Source organism: Phallusia mammillata, chromosome 5, assembly GCF_965637545.1.
Source record: "Phallusia mammillata chromosome 5, kaPhaMamm4.hap1.1, whole genome shotgun sequence".
Lineage (NCBI taxonomy): Eukaryota > Metazoa > Chordata > Ascidiacea > Phlebobranchia > Ascidiidae > Phallusia > Phallusia mammillata.
In genome coordinates this window covers 7949091-7976939 of record NC_137256.1, presented here as the reverse complement: position 1 = coordinate 7976939, position 27849 = coordinate 7949091, and the positions used below count along the sequence as shown (strand labels likewise).

Sequence of the window (27849 nt, the reverse complement as noted above, 5' to 3'; positions counted from 1 at the left end):
TCCCTGACGCAGATTTAAACACTAAATTCCCTGACATGTCAGGGAAAATCCTGACGTATGGCAACCCTATGTTCTGTACTGCAATACGCTACATACTTTAGGTTCCAACTCAAAGTGTGCTTTCTCGCTATCGTTTGTTAACTTGGTGTCATAATGCTATTTGTTTACGTATAATGTCATTTGGTTACGTCATACATTGGCAAGCTTCTTTCAAACAAAACCACTTTAATGAGAATGAACGTAAATTCCGTTTGTTTTGTCAGTCCCCATCCTTTAAGGACCAAATAATTTGTACCACATAAAACAACAAACCATAAGCCTCTAATGTGCTGGTATTGACAATTGGATACTAAACTATCGATGAAAAAACATAAACCACCAAGGTTACTGCCGGAAAACTGCAAAATTTGTCCTTCCATCTCATTTTTTATGACCAAGGCCTTTAGTTTAATCTAAACAACCCTTTTCCCGCAAACAAACAGCTTCTGGGTGCGTAACGCGATTTTTAAGCCGCTTTCTGTCGTCACTAACTCGTAGTTTTCGCGACAGGCACAGTCTAATTTTCGGTTAAATCATGTTTCTAATAAACTGGTTTAAGCTGACAACAGTCACCTATACTGAAATCCGAAAAGGCATAGCAAAGTCCTGTTGTGTTATCGCTGTAGAAACAACAAGTTAGGTGACAACCTGGGTGACGCAGCAGATAAAAACGGGGTGAAAAAGTGCTCCCATTCGAGCAGAACGCCAAACTTAAACCCACGCGCTGACGTACCAGGGCATCTGACGCATTGTTTGAAAATTCACAGTGGCGCTTGAACCCTATCTTGTTACATAGAATTTTATTTTACATAGTTTGTAGATAACCCAATATATGACCATCCCAATGAAGGTATATACAATTTACGGGTTTTAATACTCTTAGTCGGGATCTAGAATCTACACGTGCTCTACTAAAAACGGTTCATAAGATTAAAAGGGTGCGTGAGGGCTCTTCGGTCGTTAATCCCTGGCACGCGTGCCAAAGTTGGGGTGATTTAATTCATGGCAGGCTAAGTAAATCAGAAGTTTGAACTCAAGTACTTGTGATATAATTTGAGCTACTATAATTCTTGTTTTGCGTTTATTGTGTTGTAATAGACCTAAAACTATTGGTGGGATTCAGCCGGTTCGTACCGGTTCTATAGAACGTCCTACGAAATTTTATGAGTTTAGCAAACCGGTTAGCATTACTCGTTACTGTCAATGGACTTTTTGTAACAGAACCGGCTGAAAAATATGACTTTTGTAATAGAACCGGCTGACAATTAGAATCCTACCACTGCCTAAAACCCCAGCGAACATGTACGTTTATGCCTGTTTTTGAATATTATTTAAATCAGTTAGCATAAAACCACTATATTACACACAAAAATCTTGGCCGAACCATTTACCATTTTAACGAAAGACGTAAATTGGCAAGCATCGTTCAAAAGGTTGCCGACCCCTGCTCTGCTGCTTGACAAAATAGGGCCACATAATTTGATAATAACTTCTTTACAGACTTAACGAGGTCATTTTAGATTGAAAGATTTGTCCTTTAGTAACAAAAAAGTCATTTTAGACCCAATAGTTTTAGATTTGTCAAATGAAATTTTAACCTTTTGTAATTTGGCCCTTTTTCGACGATTAACAAGACAAACGGGAAAAAATGATGATGTACAGAGCCATAATAAAAAACAGCATTTGCACGGGCAATTTGCAAACAGCGATATCATTTTCCACGATTCTTAGTTCGAAGCAGACCGTAGCCGTAAACCGCACGCTTGGTGTTAGGGATTTTTCTACGCTAGTTCATACCGAATACCCGTTACTGAATGTCAAAAGCAATTTCGCCTCGCTTTTTTCGTTGCTTCTTTGGCGTCCATGTAATATTCAGTGTCACGTTCTTATCCTGGTATTAAGATTATCACGTTGTCATTAACATGGGACTTATCTAGACTTTTAGCTATGTTTTTGCTGAACTTGTTTGCTTGGAAAACGTAAGGCCAACTTTATTTTCTTTACAGTTTCCGGATTCCTGGAAACAAAACAATCGTTTTGATGAACTACCTCGGCACAGATAGGTGGCTCAATGATTTTGATGAATTTACATCTCCTACAGCAAACACTTTTTTAAGACACCGATCACGTTACGAAAAGTCTCATTAATTTAAAATTCGCAAAAAAATCATTACAAAGCCCAAAACTTTCATCCATATGCTTATTTTATGTATACTACAACTGTTAAAAATTCCATGTTGAACATATCTGTATGGGCAACTGTGGCAGTGGCATTACCCTGTAACGGTCTTCACATTGCGGTGTTACATTACATTGTTAGACTCGGTAAACGATAAAACAAATTGCAAATTCTTGATAACGCTTGAGTGCTCGAAATAAACGTGCTGTGCTGTCAAGTCAAAGTTACTTTCCGCCACGATAATCGCGGCTGGAGATAATTGGCAACGTTCTGCCACAAAGTACACTTTATTGTCACAGTTGTTAAAACGTGCAAACCATAACCTTGCTTAAATACGTTATGTCCGACATGTTATTGCAAAATGTAGTATTCATAAACATCATTTTTCAAAAGCGACGGTAGGTAACTTAAAGGCTGTCTTTTTTTAAATAGCAACATTTGTTTGCGCTGTTTAATCAAACGAGAAATTACAGACAGGCCAATTATTGTAGACTAAGTGTATCTTACAATACATAACTATTTTATCCTCACAAGGATGAAACCATTTGGCAAACTTACATTGATTTTGATAGGCTACACTTAGTGGGAATAAACATTTTGAAAGTAAGGTTTCTGTACTGCAGAGGTCAACCCCTAAACCAGTGGTTCTCAACTGGTAGTCCATGGAACACTAGTGGTCCATGAAGCCTTTTTTGGTGGTCCACAAGACGTCCACTAAATTTAGTAACAAACTAGAGATGAATACATATTACATGTTGAAAGAGTATCAAAATGCTAGATGTTAATAAATGTATCTCACTTTTTGAAAATCGGTTTCAAAGAAACATGTTTTAAGCCCAAATGATTGTTTTGTATGCGTAGTTCAATCTTGCTCAAAAACGAAGTGGTCCATGATATTATTTTTATTGGGCCGGTGGTCCATGGCCCAAAACGAGTTGAGAACCACTGCCCTAAACCCTGACAAGCGTACCAACGTCTGCACACAAGGCAATTTTTATAGCACGTTAAATTAAACGATTTGCGAGTTCATATTCAAGTACTTTTTATAGATTCCAAACTCTTGCATTGCTTGGTATGATGTAATAGTCTTAAAACCCTCGCACGAGTCTGTCTGCTATTTCAATATTATTCAATTGAGCTAACGTAAAACAACCATTACACACAAAAATGTTGGCATGCGAAGTCATTGTCATTTTAACGAAAAGTACACGGCACGCGGCGTCCAAAAGGTTGCCTACTCTTGTTGCACAGCATACGCAGATTAAATTGGGTAAACGCCATTGGTAACTTTATTTGGAAAAATGCAGGCAAAATATGTCCTATATTTTGGAATTTGAAAGGATTATTCGGAAACCACAAGTATCGGTAGTTTTCGTACCAAGTTTAGTTTAATGTGTAAATTTCTGCGAATTGAAGTCCATCTAGAACCACAAAATACACCCACGTTTCAATTTTGAGATCTATTTCAAAACGTTTTTTTGGGGGGAAAAGCATTACACGCATTCGACCAAAAAAAATGATACGATGTGTTTTCGCCCACGCGTTCCAGCGGTTTATTACGTTAGCCTTAAGAATGCGTACAGCCTTTTGAAAAAAAAATACGTACAGACCAGTGGTTATTCTGTCTGTGAGCACCCGAGCGTTTAGTTTGCGGTTGCTTAGCTCCAAAATTTGTAACTACTTAAAATAACTACTAAAATTTGACAAATTCCACGCATTCAATCCTTTAGTCCTTTTTGGATAAAGTTTAACTGATTTACAAACTGTTAATTTCATTTAACAATTACCTCAACTTGCACTAAACATTTTTTGGTGGTTAAATAGAGGGTGTATTTTTGACAATCTTAAAAGTCATAACTGGTGTTTATGATTTAGCAAATACAAGTACAGGAAATTCCAAAAGAAGGACATCTAGGTAATTTTTATAGTCCTCGGATGACAACTTGCTTTTTGTTTAAAGGAGGACATGTCCTCCTAAAAGAGGACGTATGGTAGGTCTAACTCAAAGGTGCAACCAACAAATCTAGCCTGTGGAATTTTAGGGCACTCGTACCCTCAGTTATAATATCAATAGTAAATTAAACACCTTTGTTCGCTTGCAGAATATAAGACAATGGGAAACAATAAAAACGAAAGGCAGGAAACAACAGACGTGTGAACAAAGTCAGTTTATGTCCTGGTTTCTAACTAAAGGTTACTTTTGGTTGTGCAAAAAAATGTGCTTAATCTAGGATTTAAAAAAGCAGTTTTGCCTACCTGCATTGAGTTTGTTTGAAAATGTATCTAAATTTAAAAGTAAAGATGCTTGGGAAGTCTGATGCTCTATATTGCATCACATGTGGTATTAAAAATGGTAAAAGTATGCAGCTAGTGGTCGCTAAAGTATAACAACAAAAGTCCTCTGTAAGGCGAGCGCTTAGAACCACAGACACTTGACAAGCTCATGGCATATTTTCTCGGGATTCCATAAAACGTGACAATCACCTTTACTACAGTAACGTTTGAACAGAAAACGATTCGCCATTCAATGCATAGGTGTACTGTGACGTATACTGCATGTGGCTGTTTTTAACCTTCATGGACGAGTATGCTTTAAGTATGATTAATATGTTGTTGCCTTTTTCGTCAAATTTGATTCCAAAACGACAACAGCGTTTTTCTAAGGTTGGGTAAGTGAAATAATTCATAAATGGTATGTTTCAAAGAGAATTGTACGCATGAGTATGTGCTTCTTTTTCACTTTTGGCAAACTTGATGATGTAAACATGAAAGTTTAAGTTTTGGTCCAACAACACAAAAAGCCTCCTTACCTTTTCTACTTACGTCTTCAAATCAAACCAAGGGCCGTTTTGCATTGTAGTCCAAAATCTCGTTGAGCCATTTGCTTTGCCAAAGATAGCCTGACTACAACACACCTTTTCTCAACTGAACGCAAAAAAGAAAAAAAGCCGCGTGTCTGTTAGGTCACAAATGATCAGACAGGACTTCTGAATTCAATTAGACCAGCATGCATTTTTGACTTACTAGAGACAGAAACTGACAATAAAATAAATGGTTTAGAAGTATTATTGAAAAAACATATGCTTGTTTTGAAGAAGCAACAACTTGTATAGCTTAAAACTTGTGTTTTGAAACTGACTAAATAATTTGTACATGGACAAACAAACAAAAGATATGTTTCGGTTGCATATGGCAATACCGGGCAAATATTATCAACATGTACTTTTTAGGTACCTATAGGCTACATGAGAAAGTCAAAGACTACAAAAATGATCATGCAGTGCCTGCCAATGGTGGTTGCAGCATTTCTAGTCGTTTTTGCTTGCTGTGGTGAGTGTTTATGTTGTGTTGTGCTACAAACTTGGTTTAATGCCAACTTTTACTTGGCTGCTATAAGGGTGCAGTTATTTTAAACCTACTACGTTACTGAAGCAGGATAAAACTAAGGAGTTTTAGCATACGTCGCTTTGCTCTCAGCAAAGCTACAACACGTTTATCTTTAGATCTATGCCTATGGAAAGGATTGGTTTGGCCTTTAATAAGTTAACCCCTTAACGCCGTATGTGACGAATTCGTCACACTGTGCCATTTTTACAGTGCGTTTGGTGTTTTTTGGGCCGAAAACGGTTGTCTCGAATTCGTCTCGTCCAACTTATTCATAAAACATCACATTTGACCACCTAGCCAGAAAAACTAAAATTTTATGTATTTCCAAATTTTTTAGCAGAAAACAATTTTTTTCATGAAACTCGCTGTCAAACTTTTTAAATTTTTATCAGTTATATGAGAAGAAAAAAATCGTGTGTACATACAAGATGAATGGCTATTCTACTGCGCAATTTTTTTCAAAAAAATTCAAAAGGTGTACAAAATATGGGGGGTGAATGTCGTGTACCGAATTCGTCCCATTCGTCATTTGCGTCACGAAAGTACACGTAAATGGTCACGTGATCGCTAAAACATAAACACAATATTCTGGTCCTATACCAGCATTTATCAACTACATATTGTCATTTTGCTCAATAATAAATAGTGGCATTGCAATGACAGCCAGTTACGTGTCAACCAATTACGTCATAACGGAAAATCTCCTGTATGACGTCATACTACCAAAACCCTAAAACATCGTAAAATCAAGATTTTACGTTGTTAACCGAGAAAAAATACACGTTTTTGGAAGCAAAACATAGTTTAGATTGAGGCAAACACAAGCGGTTGATGTGGTTTTATTCTTACGTTGTTTACGTGCAAGTTTTTGCAACCGGTTGCGTAATACTTGGCCGTTGAATGAATTATTTTTTTAATTTTATTTGCTGACACCACCTCTTTAACGTCATAACCATCGTGCATGGTCCTAAACCCGAGTGTTAATAACTGTGTTTTCATGAACAATTACACAGAGGTCTCCAACACAAGGTTTACCACCACGCGTTGTGTGGCTCGACTATCGAAACTTGTTACATTTAGTACACCTGTTCTAGAACAAATGTATTTACTTTGCATTTTTCGTAAAATTGCATATTCCAAAATATCAAAATTTCTGGCGTCTGAGACGTTTCGTTTCGCTTTCACTAGAGACGCACAAAAAGTAGGTTACGAGTATTGACAAGGCAATCTCAAAGTGGTTTTAAACGAAACAAAATTGACAAAAAACAACGGCATTTGAAATTTTTTATGACGCCATAGAAGTATGTGACGTCATAAACCGATTTCGATATTGTCTTTGTCGATATAATTACGTAATAACACAAAACGTTTCATTGAAACCTAATAGTGTACGAATAACTACGAGATACATACGCGGAAATGTATGCATTAGTTCAGTCTTAACCCTTTGAGGGACACACTTTTTTGTGCACTGCTTTTTTTAATTCAGTCAACAAATCTTAGTTAAAATGGGTCAAAAAAAGTATTCCCCCAAAAACTTTTTGTAATTTCTTAGTTTGTTTATTTTAGAGCATGGTACATATATGTACCAGCAACCATCTGGGGGAATTTTTTTTTGAAAATTTTTTTTTTCAATTTTGGCGCAAATCCATTTTTATGGTAAAAAATGTATTCAAGGATCACTGTAAGTAAACTCTGTTTACTAAAAATACTTGTAAAAAAAAATATTTCATGTAATTGATTAGTAAATACAAATCAACAAACAAAACCTAGTCAACAGCATACAAAAATGCCAGAAAACTTGTAAATATAGAATAATGGTGCAGGTATTTCAACAATAGTTGTTGTCATTACCGGTGTAGGATTTCAGTTCAGTAAACTTAGCTTCAGAAAAATATAGAGATGAAAAGGAAATGCTAGTTTTGTATGAAGAAATCATAGATAGCAAATGGTAACATGTCACAAAAAATTAAAATACAACAAAATCAAGCACAGAAACTAATTTTTCATGATAAAGTTTGAAGCATTTCCAATCCTTTGCGCAACAAAGATATGTGCCACAATGGTCATACTTGTTGTTGGTTCTGTTCTGAATCTTTTGACATGTGCAAGGCTTACAACTTTGTATATTGTTGATCTTTTCAATTGAATTGACTTTGCTAGATCAATTGTGGCCCTTGAAATTTGATCACATGTTCATCAACGGAAGAAAATAGGACTGATAGAAATGATAAATTAAAATGCTGTAGTACTGGCCTAATTTTAAAAGCCCTATCATACATTGGATCATTTCTCGGTTTCATATTTTCATTGTTGTTGAAGTTCAACTTGCTACAGATCTCTTCTAATCACTAGGACTTTGCTTTTTTGCTACCGTACAATTTAGCATTGAACTGGCAGCAACAATTTAGAATCTTTTAGGAGAACCTTAACATCTTATGCATCTAAAGCAAGGTCATCTTCAGTGTCGCTAACATCACCAAACAAAATTTCCTCCACAATGCTATATGTCAGTGGAAAAACTAACTTTTTGTTCCTTTCACTTTTGTTCTGAAATGTCTTAAAATACAAATAAAAAATACTAAAAACTTTAAATGTGCTGTTTTGTAGTTCTAATTGGTCTTAAAAAACAAACAACAGCATTTTTTAACAAAACTGAAAATTTTTGACTTTTTTCCCCAAATGGACGGTGGTACATATATGTACCATAACATGTATGTCCAAAATTTTTACATTTTTACTTGGGTTTTATTTTTTAAAACCAGTAATTATTGATAACCAACACATAAACAATAAAAAACGTTATCAGTCACTTGTTTTTATGTTTTTGTATACTTACCAGTAAGTAAAACAACTATGTCCTTGAGAATGACCGAAAACTGACTACTTTAAGGCACAAAAACAGCTGATCTGAAGGTGGCAAGTGCAAAAAAATCATAGAAATGTAAACATTAAACCCAAATTGAGAGGTTGTGTGAAAATTATATCGATCGATCAACAAATTAATTTTCTACGATGCTTCAAAGTTGTGGTACATGTATGTACCAGTAACCCTCAAAGGGTTAATGGACGAATGTGCCGAATTCGTGCGATAAAAAAAATTTGGGGGTGCAAATATTTTTTCTTCTGCCCAAATGCTTTACAATACGCGTAACAAATATTTTTTTACCAAACTGAATTATATCGCCGTCGTTAAGGGGTTAAGGACATTTTCTGGCTAAGGCTATTAATATACAAAAGGTCCATTAAGTTATTTTTAAACCTTGTTTTTGAAAGGTCAAGGTTTGGATAAGTTGGGCACCTATAATGTTTTTGTTGGCAGGCTGCTTAATTAAAGTAAAACTTAATGTTAGGTGGAAGTGTCGATTAGGTCGTCTTGAAACTGCAATAATTTTTATTTTGTCTTCTCTAGATGATACTTGGGTCTGTTAAATACAAATTTTGAGGTTTATATGATCACTATGTGACCAATAAGTTTAAAAATCCATAGGTTCGATTTCGCTGAAAAGATTCCTCTCGTGCATGATAAACCAACCATCAATAAGTTGGGTAGGATGCAAAAGTCAATATGGTTTGAAACCCGTTATTTTATATTTAAGTCATTTTCGGACTAAGAAATTTCACAGTCTACTTGACTTTCTCTGAATTTGTGATTTATTCTGTTTCTGCGCAGACGCACTGTCCGTCGACAAGCCAACCTTGACAAATGTCACGTTCGCTAGTTTTGAAGCAGTCTTTAACACAACTGGAACGAACAACTCCATGGTTATGTACGCACCGAAACATCGCTTCAACTCCAGTGACTTTGAAGCATTGATGATACCTAATGGCTCCAATTCTATTATTGTAAGTTTATATTGAAAGTCAGATATTTGCGTTTATTTAACAATTTACCGATGCTCAAATGTGCTTGAACAACATACGCAAATAAATACACTAGACACATTCAATAGGTTCACCACTACCCTTGCTTAACAGCTAGAACAGCACAATTGCAAATCCATGTTTTGCATGAAGGGGATTTCCCACGTATTACGATTTCTATTGCAGGTTACCGGTCTCGCAAACAACACGGTTTACAAAGTAAAAATCCAGGTAACTGTTGGAGGAAAGGTCGTCAACAGCACCAGCAACTTCGTGCGCACTGGTAAGCTTATAAATGTTACCCATGGGCGTGCAGATTCGACACACTAACCATTGCAATGGCGCTAACTATGAACTTGGTTTGTGGCATTTTTTTGTAATTTACGAGGTGAAACCTTTAGGGACAACAGTATTTGTTTTGTTTTTCAGAGGGCTTAGTATGAACTAACAAACAGAACGACAATCTAATCGTTAGTAAATGGTAGCATGCAAACGATATAAAAACAATTCCTTTTTATTAAGTCACATGAAGTGAACCATTATTTACGCCGTACACACACCGAATGACTCATTATCTTTCCAGCCCCTGCCGGTGTAACGATCGGTTACGTTTTGCCAAAACCCAACTTTGCTGTGGTGATGTTTGAAAAGACGCCAGGCGCGACTGCATGGGAAGTCAGACACACGAATATGAGAACAGGAGTTGTGGAGAATTGCATCTGCGCCCCTGGATCGCTTGCTTACGCTGCGGTGTAAGTTTGTATTTTTAATCTAATATGTGACGTGGCAGAAGTAGGCTACCTACTAACAGTAGTATAGCCGTATTAATACTACCATCATGTACTAATGTACTTCAAGGCCGACTGAGGAGCGCAACCGCTTTGTGTTCACAATGTTTTCTAGCTTCTAATCACATCTCCGTCAATTGTGTTTAACTGAATAAAAGGTCTAAGAGGTATTGCTTTAACCCAGGGGTGCCCAACCTTTTTTAACTTAAGATCAAGATCGACTTTTGAGGTAGTCCAACTCTCGAGATCTACCATTCCAATACAAATTAGCAAAGACATAGCGAGTACCAGAACAAAGTAACAATTACTGCTGCAACTATTACTTTTGTAACTTAACAGAGCGCCTACTGATGAACTTATTAAAATATCCATGTGATTGATTCAAACAATAAAGTAATCTATTTACAGCACACGTTACAAAGCAACTATTTTAAATAATTTTCTTCAGTCCTCGCGATCGACTTGAGATCAGTCCGAGATCGACCAGTCGATCGCGATCGAAGGTTTGGGCACCCCTGCTTTAACCCAATAAAAGTTGATGAGTTAAACTAAATTAAAGTCTGCAAGTAAATAAAAAAAATCTTTAAACGGCGGATTTAAAACATAACGAAAAACCTTTTGACCTGCCAATATCTGCATCAGATTTTGCACAGATATCCTGGTTTACGACCCATTGAAAATTCAAGGTTATGACCTCATTTATTATTGGAGTTAGTAGGGCTATGCATCACTGACTTCCCCGTAACATGAAAATCTATGAAGCGGCTATTTGCAAACATAATTTGGAAAAGTCTGTTCAATCTCTGCCATTGAAGCGATGTTTAGAGGAGATCAGGTTCATTTCTTGTCCTCCAAAAAGGATAAAACTGATCTACATTTAACTTTTACCCATTTTATCTTTTCATGACAAACATTAGGCAAAGCTTAAATTGTTGATACCGTGAACTAATAACTTTAATTGATGGCATGGTGATTTAACAGTTTTGAAAATCAGCTTAAATCAGTCTTCTTTGTATTTCACACTTAAACATTACATATATTTAATGAGAAGCCATATCGTCTAACTCTAAAAAGTAATATCATGAAATGCGTGCTGCTCAACAAAAAGAAATTAGTCCAAACGTGGTCTGTAACATTAAGGTCAAGAAGGTACTGGGGGCAGGAACTCCGAATGGTTTGACATCAAAAACTTGATGGGATTCATTTTTGGGCTATCTTCGTGGAAACAGTGTTTTCTTATTGCCAGTTGTTTTAAAAAGTTGGTTTGGAATTTAAATGTCTTGACAATAAATACTTTGCAGGTTAACATTACTTGATGCCAACACAGACTACCAGGTTCAAGTTCGCGTTGCCCAAGTTTACAGTTCTGTAAATTTCACGGAAGAACAGAGTCCTTTCGGTGTCAACTTTAATTTCACAACAGGTGTAGTACTTGAACTGGTGATCAAAATGTGTTTATCTTTTTGCTGATGCGTACATCCGTCATGTGTCGCTATGGTTTGTTGCAATTGGCCGTAACTCCTGACTGAGTCCGGAACGAAAGGGAGAAACTTTGCGTAGGACTGCTTTGTGTGGAGTAAATTAAAACCAAATAGGCCAAAGTTGTAACCCCGACTCCAGCCAACCGAAACACATGTAACCTTGGACCAAAGCAGATTCATCTGTATCTTGGACACAGTTTGCCAACTTATGGTTTTATTTTTTCATCTATAGAACGATTGTCGATTTTTGGTCGTGTCGTTGTCAATGCAACTAGCGTTGCAATGGCTGAAAGCAGAAGAGAACAAATCCTTGAAAGAATCAACAGCTCCTACGCCAACAACGCCAACGTGTACTCTGTTATGCTTTTGACATTTAACGCCAACTTTACCGATTTAACCACTATTTTTGGTCACTACGAGATAGTTGTCAATAACCCAACACCACCAGATGTTACTGACTTCATAATTTCGGACACCGTCGATTATCGGGATAGTCAAATACGATTTGAAGGTACGAAAAGTATTAGTATTTTTTTGCTGTTTGCTGACTTAAACTAAATCATTGTCTAGCAATTTGACAAAGAAAGAGATGAAAAACATTACTGTTCATTGCACTACTTTTCTATAAAATTTACAGTGTAAATCAACAATTGGTCAAGAACAATAAATCAAGAATAAAACGTAAACGCAAAAAATGTAAAACCTGATGATCTGCAGTCCTAATGAGCGGGCGAGATAAAGGTAATGCCAGTAAGTTTTAAGGTCAACCGCGTCACAACAAATGAAACAGATATACCACTGCCTCCAAAGAGTGTTACAAGTCCCATCTCTTCACAGGTGTCTTGCACTACTACGTTTTATTTGTTGTATGGTTTAATTATTTTACGCAGTTACCACAACAAGATATGAATTTCGCAATGATCATCAATTGTTCTACCTTGCTAACGAAGATTGTACACTTTTTTCCGACGTCAGAAGATGGACAATATTTAGCAACGATGGTTTAGGAGTAACGGCAACTCTGGATGCGGCTGACGGATCGTCGGCATCTTCAAGCATTGTTATATTTACTAGCTCTTGTAAGATCTTAATTTAATTAGGACTTACAGTAAATTTTAAAGCTTAAATGGTTGCTAATTTCTCGACTTTGCGAAGCCGCCTCAAATATTTCAGGCTGAATCCTATCGATTTCATAATTTCACACGATAAATAAAAACAATTTTTAAACAACGTGTCGAAACCGAAACATCGCAATTTTTTGTAATGCAGGTTGTGCAACATGTGCTTTGTACGTACGGTATATGTCCTGATTTTCTCTAACACTGATTCTCTTACACAAATGATTATCTAACACAAGTTACAAAAACACAATAAATTACTTTAATCTATTATCTCTTTTTACAGCTATTAGTTTCGATGGACGTGAAATATTTCAGTTGGAGCCCAACACTTTGTCCGGTATTGGGATGAACCACTTGGTACAGGATTGTGACGCTTCTGGGCCGTTCTACAGACGAGTTTACGAAGCTAATATCGGCAACCAACCTTTAAATTACTACGCAATTTTCGATACAACATCAGGTAAAGTCGCCTGCAATTGCAATAAAAAATCAGTTAAGGAAAAGTTAAAAACTTATAAAGATTGACACAAGATTTGACAGGCTTAAATGTTATGTTTTCGCATTTTTTTTTCATTTGTTGACGTAATCATTAACAATAAAGTGCTTTTGGTAAAGCAATACACAAAAAAGATACGACGTCTCAAATTTATTTAGGCGTTTTCCAAGTAAATTAATTTCAAACATACCAATCCATTAAATATGTTTGTAGACTATGCAACCTTGCCAGATGTAAACTTCTCCAGTATGGCTGAAAGCAACGGAGTAGACGTCAAAGTTTATTTCCCATCAACTACACTAGAAAGAGTTGTCGAGTATACGTTCGAATACACAGGGTCTAACGGATTACAAGTTAACGTCACCCTTGCAGAGACTTGTATTGATGCTTCACCTGACTATACGGTATAATCATAACTGTAGAAAGCGTTTAGGCAGTTACCAGTGACTTTAAAACCATATTACGTCATAATTTGACTATGTGTGACGTCATCTTGCAAATGCTTTCACCAACGAAATTAATTGTTAAAGTCCAAATGGTTGAAACATACGATACAATGAACATATATTTTGATTAGGTTAACACTATTGTTTAACTTAGATTCTTAGAGGTATCATTGACGTTTGTTTTACGTTTTGTTATCGATTTAGGTTCTGTTAACCGGATTAACTCAAAACAGCACAACATTGGTTAACGTTTCTGCAAAATTTCGAAGCTTCGATCATTCTACCATGTCGAGGCAAATTGCCGCATTCAATGTGACAACTGGTGGGTATTAGCAATACACTTATTCTCCTGATCTTTCCTTTACAGCAGATTTGTGCGCTTAACTATCTTAAACCACAATTTAGGCTCAAAAGTTTTGTCTACTAAATGTACTATAGTTTTGCAGATACGTCAAGTCAAGAATTATGCACATTTTCACTCAATCACGCTGTCTTTGTTAAACGGTTTCGTAAAACAGCATGGGCACCGAAAAAAAGACAAGCGTTTTTGAGTCAAGCGTCCTGTTATTTAAATGATGCTTGTTGTACTGGGTGTGTTTTGCCGCAAGGACATAACAATCTACGGAATGTACAGTCGTATGTAACATATCAATATATACCCTGTGCAGAGGCAAATTCGTGCAACGAATATAAAATTACGAACCATTTTTCAAAATCCCAAACCATAAAACTGTTTTTTTATGTGGTTCGACTTAAAACATGAACAAGTTTGAATAAAATATACGAAAAACTTTAGGTAGATAGTTGTTGCGCCTTATGCTGTCGTTATAAACCTAATGTTTTGTCTCACGAATATCAGCCAGTAGATGAGTCTCATTTAATTCACACGATAGCCTAAGGACGCACGTGAGTTCTATTTTGTTATATCTCGAGTTGCCTATCCTGAAGTAAAGTACAACGCCACTGCATTTTATATGGTTAGGAATATATTTAGCAAAAGACCAGTTTAGGAATTTAATAAAGAGACATGAAATACAGCGATACTCAACTTAAACGAGAAATGCACAGTGGAGTCCTTTACTCCAACTCTTACACTTCATATAACTGAAAACGAGAGAGCAATGTTTGAAAAAGGAGAGAGAAAGGGATTTTCGCGAAAGAAGTTCTCAGTTACACTTGACTTGGCACCTTTAATGCGGCAAGTTAGCAGTTCTTGTGAAGCATAAAATATTGCGTGTAAACCAAATACTACAAAATAGCGTGTTAAAGACGTTCAGTTTAAAAACAAGAGACCATCACCTATAGATGCTGATTGGACAAATGCGCTTTATCTACATAACCGAATATTAAAGGGATGAGGGTTTCGAGTGTTTATGACGTTTGTGGCTATTTATGTGACCAAGTTCTTGTTGCTTAATTCAAATGTTCATTTGACTTATATACCGTGTTATGTCATAAACTGATGTAACAATAGTCATCGGTACTTTTCGTAGCCAAACTTTTTCGAGCTTTTTGCTTTTCAGATGAGAACGAATGCATCACCACTCCTGATGTGTGTCATGCGAATGCTACTTGCACCAACACACTGACCAGTTACATGTGCGAATGCCGCGATGGCTTTACATGCAGTCGAGCTACCTGCATTCAACCATGGGCATTGATTATGTTACCTATATTAACCTTTCTCCGTCAAATTTGACTACATCTATCCTTAACATTAAATTCACATTAAACGCCAATCTATTCTTCGCATAAAACGGGCGTATAGGCAGACATCACAAACCGTAAAAATGTACAGAACAATTGTATAATGATTATAAACGAATGTGGAGCATGGTTAGATTTTATTAAAACCATATATTGTATATCATTGCTGGAGCCGTTATGTTTTCCTGCTTTTGGCTGTTCTGTTTTTGTCCCTTATATTTGCTTTTCTTTGTGGCATGCTAGTTATATTTTTTTGGGGGGAGAGAACTTTTCGAATTGTTCCGTACCTGGTATAGTGAAAAAGTTAAAAAAGCTGTGATACAACTCGAAATGAATTTTTTTAGTCATGGCGTTGTAAACGGATGCTTTGTAACATTGCAATTGTACGTTACTTATATTTCTACTCGTTTATAAAACAGGACATTATATTGAAACCAGCCTTGATGCTTTAAAAAAACGTAAAAAAACTCAAACAATAAATAAAATTGTAAATTTAATCACCGTTCTGACTTTCCACGAGCCGCACGTGGTAGGTTATGAAAATGTATGTTTACCGCCAGTGGTCGCTAAAGTTTTGACAAGCATTTAATGAATTTTTCAAACAGGCAGGAACTTGGCCGAATGGTCTAGCGCGCCTGACCCATATACAGAAAAAAAAACCTTGATCGGGATTTGTCCCCGGGAGTGTCCTGGGTTCGAACACCGTGAACAAATAAAAATAAATAAAAAAACAGGCATTCAGACGGTAGGCGCTCAACGCGCAAACAAACTCGACAAAACAATCAGAATTTAAACTTTTTGAGAGAATTGACCATTCTGATGCATACACAAGTGATTTTTATTTATTTTTTTCCTTCTTTTGGTTTGGTCTGCATAGTGCAAACAGGTCATTGAGAACCGCTAGAATAAATCTGGGCAGTTAGAACACAATAAAGCGACAGTGAAAGTTTGGTAATGTATCTTTTTAATCGTACATCATAATTAATGCGATCAATAAGTTTCTAAATATTGACCACTTTAAACATAAGTCTGAAGTTGATGGACTGCTTTCAGTGCATAAGCAAAATCGTTTTTCTGAAATAATCTTTGCCAAACGCGTTTCAGACTGTTACAAACAAATCGCATCAACAAGTCTTGATCGAAACATTGGTTTAAAAACCGAAAACTGTATCAGATCTGAAACTTTCACATTCTTGTTGATATCGAGTTTGCCATAAACAACATATCATCACCAGTCCTTGTTCAAATAGAACCAACTAGGAACCGATTAACAATTTTAAAGGCTTCAAGGGTCGGCTACCTACACACCCACGGGCAGTAGTGGTCTCTAAATTTGCTAGTTTTTGTGGTTATTTTTATTTTTTTTAAAACGGACCGAATTATGCGTTGAAAAAAAGCAACGCCTGCTGACACGTAACTTAATAATCGTTGTTTGGGCCCATGGCGAAAAAAGGTTGACCCCTGCTGCAAGTACGAAAAAAGTTTAGCTCTATGCAGTGGTGAATTCTGACTGGGTAGTGAGTTGAATAACACATTGACTGCCAGGGATATTCCTATGTTGTGCTTAAAATTGGCAAATAGATTTTTACCTAATAAATTAAATTTGACTTTGCTTATATATTTCTTCGCTTGTGCCAAGCTACGAGTTACCTTGTAGGTAACATTCTGGTGTAGGGTGTCTCTGGTGTTGCCACAGCGCATCCACTACGTTAGTTCGGGACGCCAGCTCGTTTTAAGTGCGTTACTATCAAATAAGTCTACTACGAGTAAACTCGTATCTGGCAAGCCTGGCTAGTTCGGCAACTACGAGATAACTCGTAGTTGGCAGTCAACGTGATAAGTAGCGATTTGAAAGCTTAAATTATTGTGTTGCGATGTATATGTTATTAACATATATTAACATATTATTAACATATACATATAATATCTATATCTACACATTAGAGACACCGTACTGTTAGCTAAAACCATGGGACTTGTCTATACATACTGTAAAACCACTAAAAATTCGGTGATGGTTTCTGTAAAGCCCTTACTTTTATTGGTGACATAATGACGTGTCTGTTATTATCTTTATACCCTGAGCAACTAGTTTTTCCAGGTCTGCATGCAACAATTATACGATATAACCTACGGTACATTCGGACATTTTCGTTCCCAATATGCTGTGACAAGCATCAATGAATGTCTTTACTTTCGAAGGACTATATGATATGGCATGACGTTCCTACAGAAAGTTCTTTTGAAACAAAACACCCCACAGTGTTTAGCCTCTTGCCCTATGTCCTTTAAACCATTGGTTCCCAACCTTTTTACGCCACTGGACCTGTAAAAACCTAAACAATTTCCACGGACCGGCAACAAAAGATCGTAGTGAATGCAACAGATATTTGTATGCTTTTTGTTCACCAACGTTGTCGTTGCGCAACATAATGCAAGGTTTAGTCATAGCCTATATATTTAGGACGAAAAATTACAACCAAACGGCAATCAACTCCACTCAAACAACAAAACGTCAATCTATTTACATACAAAGTCAATGTTAGTGGGATGTTTGCTGTTGTTTAGTTGCCAGTAGGAATCTCATCTCAAACGTGAATAACTTTGTTTGTTGAATGCTAGACGCAGTTTATGACAAAACAATCATAAACGTCACAAAAGCTTTATTGAGTAATTTTGCGGATATCAACAGTGGAAACCCCAGTTTTACAGCCAACAACTTTGCAATAGGTACCAACAACTTTGTAGTACTACTTTGAAAAGTATACATAAAGTAAAATATTTTGCGGACCGGCAAAATATTTACGCGGACCGGCGGTTGGGAACCACTGCTTTAAACAAGCATGAGCAATTAGTGCCTAGACATTGCAACCTGATCCACTATTGAGTCTCACGCTTTGCCGAAGACAGATTTTCGACCACAAACCATTCTCCATTGAAAAGCAAGAGAAAAAAGCGCGGCACGGGTTTATTCGCTCACACAGCGTTTGTTACGCCACAAACGCCCCCTGAAAGACTAAAAGATGGTTTTAACGGCATACGGTTGGCTTGTATCAGCATACCGTTCGTCTACGATTTTGTAGCATGTTTTTATGTTTTCGAAATCGGAAAGATAAAATTGCAGCTATTGATAAAAGGCAAGTACTTCTATAAAGTTGCCACATACGCTTTTAGCAATTTGTAACAGTGATTCAACAGTATAAACTTCGTTTTGTTTTACAGTATAATAGGTTTTTATAAGAGCATCTTTTATGGGTAAAGCTTTTTGGTACAGTAAGAAGCCACAAGCTTAGAAATGCAGCGCTTATCAATAGTGGGAATAGCTTTCCTCTTTATGTTTGGAGTCTTATTTTGTGGTAAGTGCTTATGTTCTGATAATGTTGACATAGAATTAAGTGTATGTTTTTACTTATTTTGTATGTTTACAAATATTGGTAGTAAGATGCTGTTCTTTGCTTGCCGTTACTTAAGAGTTACACATTATACCTTTACACCAGTGGTTCTTAACCTTTTTTCCTTGCTGCACCCCTTTCAAATCACCAACCAATTTTCGCTCCCCCTTCTGTAATTGCTTAAATAGAATAGACCTAACCAACCTTAATGATTCAGCATCCCCGCACCCCCTAGGAACAGTTCTCGCACCCCTTGGGGGTGCGTGCACCCCAGGTTAAGAACCCCTGCTTTACACTATAAAGGAAATAGGTTGTTCAGGGCTCTTACCAACATTATGTTGATGTGGACTTGCATTGGTGTTTGGAAGATAGTTGCTAACTTTAAGCAAGAAGTCTTTGTTTTGATGCATTAGAGCGCACTCGCTTAAATTGGATGCGCGCTTGGCATTTTGTTTAGTGTTAAAAGAAGGTTTAATTGTGGTGTTAAGAAAACACATCAACCCATAATAGACTTTCAGGGGTGGAACTTAAACCATAAAAAGTAATGCGATTTTAACTTCAAAACAGAAGTCTTGAATTTGTTGCGAGACTGTTGCGAAACATAACGTTACATTAAAAACAAAACACTTCCAAGGAAGGTTATTAAAGATAAACATTTACATATGTTGGAATTGTTTTCAATATTTATTTGTTTTATTTCTATGTTTTGATTTGATTAAATCTCACCTGGGCATGAAACTTTTTTGTTTTGTTTTTGTATTCGGGTTGTCGTCTTTTCATTAAAAAAACAGGTTGCATTGGTTTGGAATCAATCCAGGGAAATTGTTCTTGGTCGCCACTGGAGCATTCATGCGTTATATTGTTTTGTTCAAATTCAACCTGAATTTTGTAAGGTTATCGTTTGACTCGGCTGAGCATAAACGCAGCAGCACGGTTTCCGCCTGTTTGTGGTCAAATATAATCTTTTAAAATCGAAACCATAAAGTTGATTTGCAAACAGTTGCTTTTGCAAAGGGTTTTTATGTGGGATTGTGCTTGCATTTTGCAGAAAATGTTCGACAAATCTCGTTTTTGAAGTCTATGCAGGCATTTGAAAGATGAGTGAAACTTAATGATTTACGGAACTGTCGATTAAAACATCAGTATGCACGTCATCTAAATCACCTTGAGCGTCCATTTCCTTAGTAGCTGGAGCTATATTCAAACCAAGTGTATAAAGTTCAGATTGATTGATGAAAACTTGTTTTTGACATTTATTCACGTCTTAGACTTTTAATGTTGTTTTCGAAAACTGTTTAAGCGAATGCATTAATTGGATATAGGTAATAGAATGGCATTCCTAGGTTTGTTGTGTTTTTACAAATAAATATTCAGATGCAGGAAAACTCCACTTGGCCTAAACAACTACTACAAAAATGCGCTTTTGTGTTGTTATATTTACATTTCCCCACTCTAAGAGCCATCGTACTCAGATTACGTCGCAAAAAACCCAAAGCATTTTAGACTTATGTACCAACCAGGGGGTTTTCGAAAACCAAACGGAAAGATAAAGTAGCTTGTGACGTCACAAAGGCATTGTTACTCGCCCCGCGCCTGGAAATAGAAGGTAAATTTCCACCACGCATGACTGCCACGCGCAAGAGGTTCTCTGTCTGCATGAGACGAAGTTATTGGAAGTATTTGGGGTTGTTGAAGGGAGTTTTGCTATTTCGGCAGTATTTCGTTACATGCAATCTACTTTCGTTTCAAACTGCCAAAATTTCAGCCAAACATACTTGTCTGACCTTTAGGCGTTTTGTATTTTTCCACCCCTATTCTACACAAAGCAAATGGCTTTTGTTATTACGATGAAGAAAATATCTTTTGTTATTACGATGGAATTATTCTTACGTCGAACTTTTGTGCGTTTGCAAAGCACGGAAATTACCCGCTAAAGCATTATCCGGGTTCTGTTAAACTGCCTCGTAGAAAATTCCGTCTTATAATACACATACGGATTTCTTTTGAAAACTATTTTTCAACAGTTGCCGGCTAACAAAGCGAAAGTTTGTCAATAGTGAAAGCTCAGACTGCGGTTAAAAATTTCTCGCCAACTTTCGCGTTTTGAATAGTGGCTTTTGTCACTGTAAGCTTTTTTAGGCACTGCAAAATTGTTATCATTACTGTTTTATGTAGCAAGTGCGCATGCGAGGTCAAATGACTATATTTTAAACTAAAACTGCGAATTTAGTAGCATATTTTCGAGTTCCCTGTTCATGGTCGCTTAAAATGTCAGAATGTCGAACCAGCGATGGTTAGGTAGCAATTTTCCGTGTTTAGAGGTTTACAGATATTTTACGCCAAATTACGTTTTTTGCCGTGGTAGTTTAAACTTTTTTTAAAGCAAGTATTGCATTACCTTTTTTATCATAAATCTTTGCAGTTGCTTGAACTTGATAATAAATAAGATTTTTTGTAACATTTCACTGATCTAATGATTAGTGAATAAATTTAAAGATTTAGGCTTTTGAACCTGGTTAGATTATATTGTCAAACGAGTTTAAGCAATCAATGATAATTTTTTGGGTGGTCCACATGACATTAAGTGTGTTTTGTGTTAAATTGGAAATAAGCTAGTTGCATATAATTTATTAAATATTCAGTGTAAAAAACGCTTATCCAAGTTATTTCAAGCCATCATGCTTGTTGTAGATGCTTTTTTTATTCTTATTTAGCAATTGGCTGGACCATGATATTTATTTAATTGGAGTGGTGGTTTAATTGGAATTGCCTAAAAACGAGTTGCGAACCATTGCAATAGTGCATAAAATAGTTGTAATGTGATTCATTTTTGCACTTACAAATTTTACAGTCCGTTAGCTATTCGTCGAATTACCCCTTCAGTGCCAATGCATTTTTTTCTCTGTATGTGCAGAAGCGCAGTCGATCAATCCTCCTACGCTTGAAGCTGTCACGAACCAGAGCATTGATGCCGCGTTTAACACAACAGGAACTTCCAACGCCATGCTCATGTACGCGCCGAAACATCGTGCCAACATCAGTAACTTCGAGGCAATGCCTATATCTGATGGGCCCAATTCTGTTTCTGTAAGTCTTCAAACTATGTAGCTTTGTAATCCACAACCGACTTAAAATAGCCAATTACGCTTTAAAGTTTAGCATTTTGTCTTTTGGGGAAAATTATCGGCAATGCTAGTTAACGCCATTAATACAAAAAAATTTTCACCAACAGTCGCGAAAATTACGTTTAGGGACGATTTTTGGGACAATGTGCGCGGCTAAATAAGTTACAAAAGATTTCCAGTCACAATACAATGCTTACTAAACAAACACAAAATGAAAAAACGCTTATTGTTTACTATAGGGATTTTTGTGTGAAGGGGATTTCCCACGTATTGTGATTTCTATTGCAGGTTACCGGCCTTGTGAGCAACACGGTTTACGAAGTTAAAATCCAGGCAACAATGGCAGGAGAAGTCGTGAACAGCAACAGCAGCTTCATTCGCACAGGTAAATGAGTGTAAAAGTTATTTACCGCACGCTGTTACCTGCTTTAGCAACACCAAACATAAACTGACATTATAGCCGATATCCTAATAAGATACCTGGATTTTAAGTTAGGCTTCACATGTGATAACCTTATTAAACTTAATTTCTTAATATATCTCGGAGCGTTGCACTATTTATTTCTAAATCAAACTTATCTTTTTAGCTCCTGATGGCGTAACGATCGGTTACGTTCTACCCAAACCAACCTTTGCCGTGGTTATGTTCGAAACGACGCCAGGTGCCACTGCGTGGGAAGTCAAACACACAAACATGAGAACAAGAGTGATGGAAAATTGCACTTGCGCACCCGGATCGCTTGCTTATGCTGCGGTGTAAGTTTGTATTTGTGATTATACATTTTCGTTGCCAAAATTGCAAATCGTTGACAGCAAGTCATACATGCAAAAAGTAAGCTAAAGCCTTTGTGTAGCCACATTTTCGATCTCAATTTCAACTGAAAATTCGGGTGACCTTTTGGCAATATCAGGTTATTATCGGTAAGTTTTTTGTCACCCTTGAGTTTAGAGTCCCTGTGTTGTGGTCGTATAGCATAGCATGAAACATTTAAAAACACAGTGAGGAAATGCCGTTATGCTTTCTGCAATTGAAGCGATTTCAGCATTTTACGGACGAATGAAGTGCATCCTGGCTGTCCCTAGCATTTCTAAATAATCCTAAGTCCCAGAATAGCTGTTACCGATCTGATTTTTTGATAACAAATATAAGATATATAAATGCTAACAACATTTAATTACAAACGTTAGTGATAAAAAGACAAATATTTATTGATTCCAAGATGACTATGGCCTATATTATTTAACCTTGGTAATTGTACTTGTTATTTAAAGTAGGTTTAGTATTTGATATTGCAATATGTCATTGCATTGCAATAACCTTACCACAATAAATGAATTCATTTTTGACGTTATTTTGCAGGTTAACATCACTTGATGCAAACACAGACTATCAGGTTCAAGTTCGCGTTGCCCAAGTTTACGGTTCTGTAAACTTCACCGAAATGCAGAGCCCTTTCGGTCCTTCCTTTACCTTCACCACAGGTGCAATACTTGAACTGGCATTAAGAACTTCTTTCCACTGTGGTTACTGATCCGCTTATCTGAAACAATTGGTTGACTGCAGTCCGTGTTGTAGGCAAATCCACCCAGTCAATTTGCTTAACTGGGGTGTAAAATAGCATTTATTTTATGTTTACATTAAAACATTCAACCCATCGCAATGTTCTGATCATTACTCTGCAACGGCGGCTTCTAGGGATGGGCCGAGCGAGCCAGAACCCGAGTACTCGGTACCGAGCATCGCTGTTTTTAATGCTCGGTGCTCGGCCGAGCAGTTGCACAAACTGACCCGAGCGTTAAATTTGCATATTCATGCCCTGCTAACATATGTAACAAGTGTTCTAAACTTTTGAATCTAAAGGGTGTCTATGAACAAAAACGAATGATTTTTCAAATGCACTGGATGGTGGAAAAAAGCGTACTTTATGGGCATGTACAGCTTAATAAAACACATCCGGTGACGTAAGAGGCCTTGTAGGGCTAAAACGTAGAAAGGGGATTTTTGTGACTTCATAATGCACCGAGCGTGCTCGGCCGAGCACCGAACATTAAAGTGAGATGCTCGGTGCTCGACCAAACAGAACATTTGCAGTTTTGGCACATCCCTAGCGGCTTCCAAACTCTGCTTGGCTTTAAATTTTTATGTGAGCTGCGTGTCAATTTACACCACAACATTTCGAGACCGGATAAACGTAGACTTAAGATGTAAAGCAAATACTATTAAAAAAATATGTAGGTAAATAGGTAGTCGAACACCTGAAGTTTGAGAACCACCAAACAAAAGCTAAGAATCAAAAAAAAATTTAACCGTGAGTTTGTAGACTAAAATACGTTTGGAAACGGTTTTCTTGAGTTTTGATTAATACACACATTCATTGAGTACGCTTACGTCTATTTTGGGATAAAACTAGTTCAAGACCAAAAAAAGTTTGGATCCACTGATTCAAACAACCAATAGAATTAAACAAAGCATACCGTCAATTTATTATTCTAAAAAGTGAAAATCAATTTTTGAACATATTTCGTAATTATAACATAACTTTATCATCATTGATAGCCATTTCGACATATTTTTTGTTGTAAAATTACCGACCTTTCGACGTCCCACAGATACTGCTTGATGTTATGGTTGCTTTTTTGTTTGTGATTGTTGCTTTATTGGAGCTTTTTGTTACAAGATATGACATTATCTTGTTAAAAGTGTCTCGTATAGGAACGTCGAGATGTCGGTTATTTTACAATAAAAATCTCCACAGGAGTAGTTAAAACATTATGCCAAGAAGCATCGGGTTGTCCTAACGTAACTGCTTTTGTTCTTTACAGAGCGATTGTCTGTTTTTGGCCGAGTGGTTGTCAATGTAACCAGCGAGGGCATTACTCGAAGCAGAATCCTTGACCAAATCAACAGCTTTTACGCCGATAACACCAACGTACACTCCGTCATGATTTTAACTTTCAACCAGAATGATTCAATGGCAACCAACGTTTCCCTGTCGACCCCTTTTCCCGATGCAACCACCGTTTTCGGTCACTACGAGATACTTGTTGATAACTTTACAGCACCGAATGTTGATGGCTTTATACTCCCAGACACGCCAGACTACTATGATAGCCAAGTAAGATTTGAAGGTAAGTACAAATTTGCATACATGTCCTTCGACCAGGAAAGGCACTAACATCAGTGACGTTTATCTTAATGCCACTCACTTTTTTGACTTCATATAACTTACTTGGTAACTTTAATTTAGTTCAACACGCCAGTTTTTTTTTAGTTGAAGTAATTCCGATTCAATTTATTGCTCAGACGAACCAAAAATGCCTAAACGGGATTTGAACCCACAATATTTTGCCATCTTAAGGGACGAAACTTGCGTCTTGGCTGGTTAAGTATTTTTGTGCCCAATCGAACACATTGTTTCGACTTGATCAATCCAGCAAACTTTAATATTAAATTAACTTTCAATCCCCCATATTCAGTTAGTACTAAATGACACACTAGGACAATACTACGGTTTAATCAAGCATCAATGATTGTTATTTGCGTTACGCAGTTACCTCACAACAATATGTTTTTAACGGCGACCTCGGGTTATTCTATGTGGCCAATGTGGATTGTCGGCCCATTCCCGATGTCAGAACGTGGACAATATTTAGCAACGACGGTTTGGGAGGAACTGCCATCCTGCCAGTCAGTGACGAAACGTCCTTAAGTTCAACCGTTATTGAATTTAATCACTCTGGTGAGTATTTCATTTTAGTAGCACATTACCTAAATTTAGTGGTGGGATTCAACCGGTTCGCCTACTTACCCGCTAGCCACTTTAGTCAACCCTGTATTCGGTGATCATTTTAGGTCAGTTAGAGGAGGTTGGCCAGAAACCGGTCCTTTCAACCCTTTTTATGTAGGAAGCGGGTCACGTGACAGAACGGCTTCCATTTCTAGTCTAAAACAGATAAAATTACTTCCTTGAAACCAATACCGGTTGGGTTGTTCAAAGTCAGTGCGATTTACCGGATTAATGCCCCTTGGAAAATTTTTCTAAAAAATAATTGTCCACGGTTTGAGATTCACGATCTCCATGATTGTATCAAGTTTATAGAGATCTACTGGCAAATGCATTTATTTGCCAGAAGAGCTCTATAAACTTGATACTATGCCTGGCAGCAATAACTTATAAACGGATTGTATGATAAGCTGGTATCGATGCGATTAACTGGATTGGTTTGTGACCGGTTGGGCATCGTACGTTCTTGGTAAGGGTATACTGTTCTCAAAACAAACTATGCATTTTATCTTTATTCGCAGCGATTATTGCCGATAACCGTGAAATATTTCAGTTGGAGCCCAACACGTTGTCTGGTATTGGAATGAACTACCTGGTTCAAGATTGTGACGCTTCTGGGCCATTCTACAGACGAGTTTATGAAGTTGACAACGAAAACCATCCTGGAAATGACTACACAATTTTCGACACAACATCAGGTAAAATCTCCTCTTTTCCAGAAAGTTAGTATTTGGTTTGAAATAAAGAAAAAATGAGTTTTTAATTTCTAAAATAAATACTTACACAGGTTCAAACTTTTCTAAAAGGCAGACTTCAGGAAATGAATACACATGATAAAGTCGGTAAACTGATGCAATAGATTAATCGACGACAATTTCTGTCATTTCCTGGGTTCTAAAACTTTGTTAAATTTAAATTGATTAAGACGTAAACCTGATCTATACTGACTTTAATTAATTTGTCAAACATTTTTGTAGACACCGGCATCCTACCTGAAGTGAATTTCGTCAGTGTGGCTGAAAGCAACGGAGTAGCCGTTAGAGTTTCTTTTCCATCCACTACTTTGGAGAGAGTTGTTGAGTATATGTTCGAATACACGGGCTCTGGTGGATCTGAAGTTGTCACTCTTGCAGAGGCTAATATTGATTCGTCTGATGTTTATACGGTATAATCTTCAGTATTGGCATGCATTGATAAAGTAGTTACATTAAACTTATCCTGGAAAGACTCCAGTCGTAGGTTCGAATCCCATCTCATGGTAGATTTTTCTAGCCTACGTCTTGCCATATGGTGGTGGATGCTTGGTGACCGGCTGATTTGGCATAGCTCCTTTAATGGGCCTGTCTTACTGTGATTTAAACCTGAGTAAAGTCAAAAACGTCGTTTTTAAGGCCCACGATACGAACTGGTTTCTTAATTTTTCAATGGAAATCCTATCGTAAGCTGATTGTTAAAAAAAATCTTTGTTTTCAGTCAACTCTAGTGTGAAATGATAAACGTCAATTTTATTTAGGGTTTTGTTTAAGCCAAGTGGTTGCCACATGCAAAAGGCCATTTCTGATGGTTTTGGGGTGCTTTAGGGGTTTGTAAAATAAAAATAAGGTTTATGCATTAAATCGTTCTCCTCGTACTTTAAAATAAACATGACTCGATTATGTTAAACATGTACTGACGTTTTTTGTTTGATTCAGGTTCTTTTAACTGGATTAACAAAAAACAGCACAACATCGGTTTATATTTCTGCAAGATTTCGTAGCTTCGATCAAATAACTTTTTTGAGGACAATCGGTGCTTCAAATGTTACCACTGGTGGGTTCAGTCAGTGTTTCATTGCATAAATTTCATAACATCGCCATAGATGTTTAATTGTGATATAATTAAGCTTAGCTGCTATGATCCAATTGCGTTACTTTTTAAGATTAACAAAAAAATCAAAGGTGTAGATAGGAAGAGTCAAATTACTAGTATGGCAAGTTTTTGTTGCACTAAAAACGTGAGAAAGTTGCACTTAATTTCAACAAAAGTTGCAGTAAAAAGTT

The 27849-nt window shown here is 36.8% G+C and overlaps 2 protein-coding genes across 2 annotated transcripts; both read left to right on the top strand.

Annotated features, from left to right (window-relative positions):
• The first annotated feature begins 5454 nt into the window (after window positions 1-5454).
• On the top strand, window positions 5455-9912 carry LOC145228254 (uncharacterized). Its single transcript, XM_080093253.1, has 4 exons — window positions 5455-5548; window positions 9279-9451; window positions 9656-9752; window positions 9899-9912. The coding sequence occupies exons 1-4, from the start codon at window positions 5464-5466 to the stop codon at window positions 9910-9912; spliced, it is 369 nt and encodes a 122-aa protein (XP_079949379.1). The 5' UTR covers window positions 5455-5463.
• Window positions 9913-11976: 2064 nt separating this feature from the next.
• On the top strand, window positions 11977-15999 carry LOC145229877 (uncharacterized). The gene is made up of 6 exons (XM_080095219.1): window positions 11977-12249; window positions 12629-12817; window positions 13143-13319; window positions 13569-13759; window positions 14006-14123; window positions 15325-15999. Exons 1-6 carry the CDS (start codon window positions 12021-12023, stop codon window positions 15498-15500), a joined length of 1080 nt encoding a protein of 359 aa, XP_079951345.1. The 5' UTR covers window positions 11977-12020; the 3' UTR covers window positions 15501-15999.
• Window positions 16000-27849: the final 11850 nt, after the last annotated feature.

Coding starts and splice junctions, on each gene's coding strand:
- LOC145229877 (XM_080095219.1), top strand. CDS start 12,021: ATGGCTGAAAGCAGAAGAGAACAAATCCTTGAAAGAATCAACAGCTCC. Junction 13,760..14,005: donor ATGCTTCACCTGACTATACG/GTATAATCATAA, acceptor TTATCGATTTAG/GTTCTGTTAACCGGATTAAC. Junction 14,124..15,324: donor CGCATTCAATGTGACAACTG/GTGGGTATTAGC, acceptor TTTGCTTTTCAG/ATGAGAACGAATGCATCACC.
- LOC145228254 (XM_080093253.1), top strand. CDS start 5,464: ATGAGAAAGTCAAAGACTACAAAAATGATCATGCAGTGCCTGCCAATG. Junction 5,549..9,278: donor AGTCGTTTTTGCTTGCTGTG/GTGAGTGTTTAT, acceptor GTTTCTGCGCAG/ACGCACTGTCCGTCGACAAG. Junction 9,452..9,655: donor ATGGCTCCAATTCTATTATT/GTAAGTTTATAT, acceptor TTTCTATTGCAG/GTTACCGGTCTCGCAAACAA.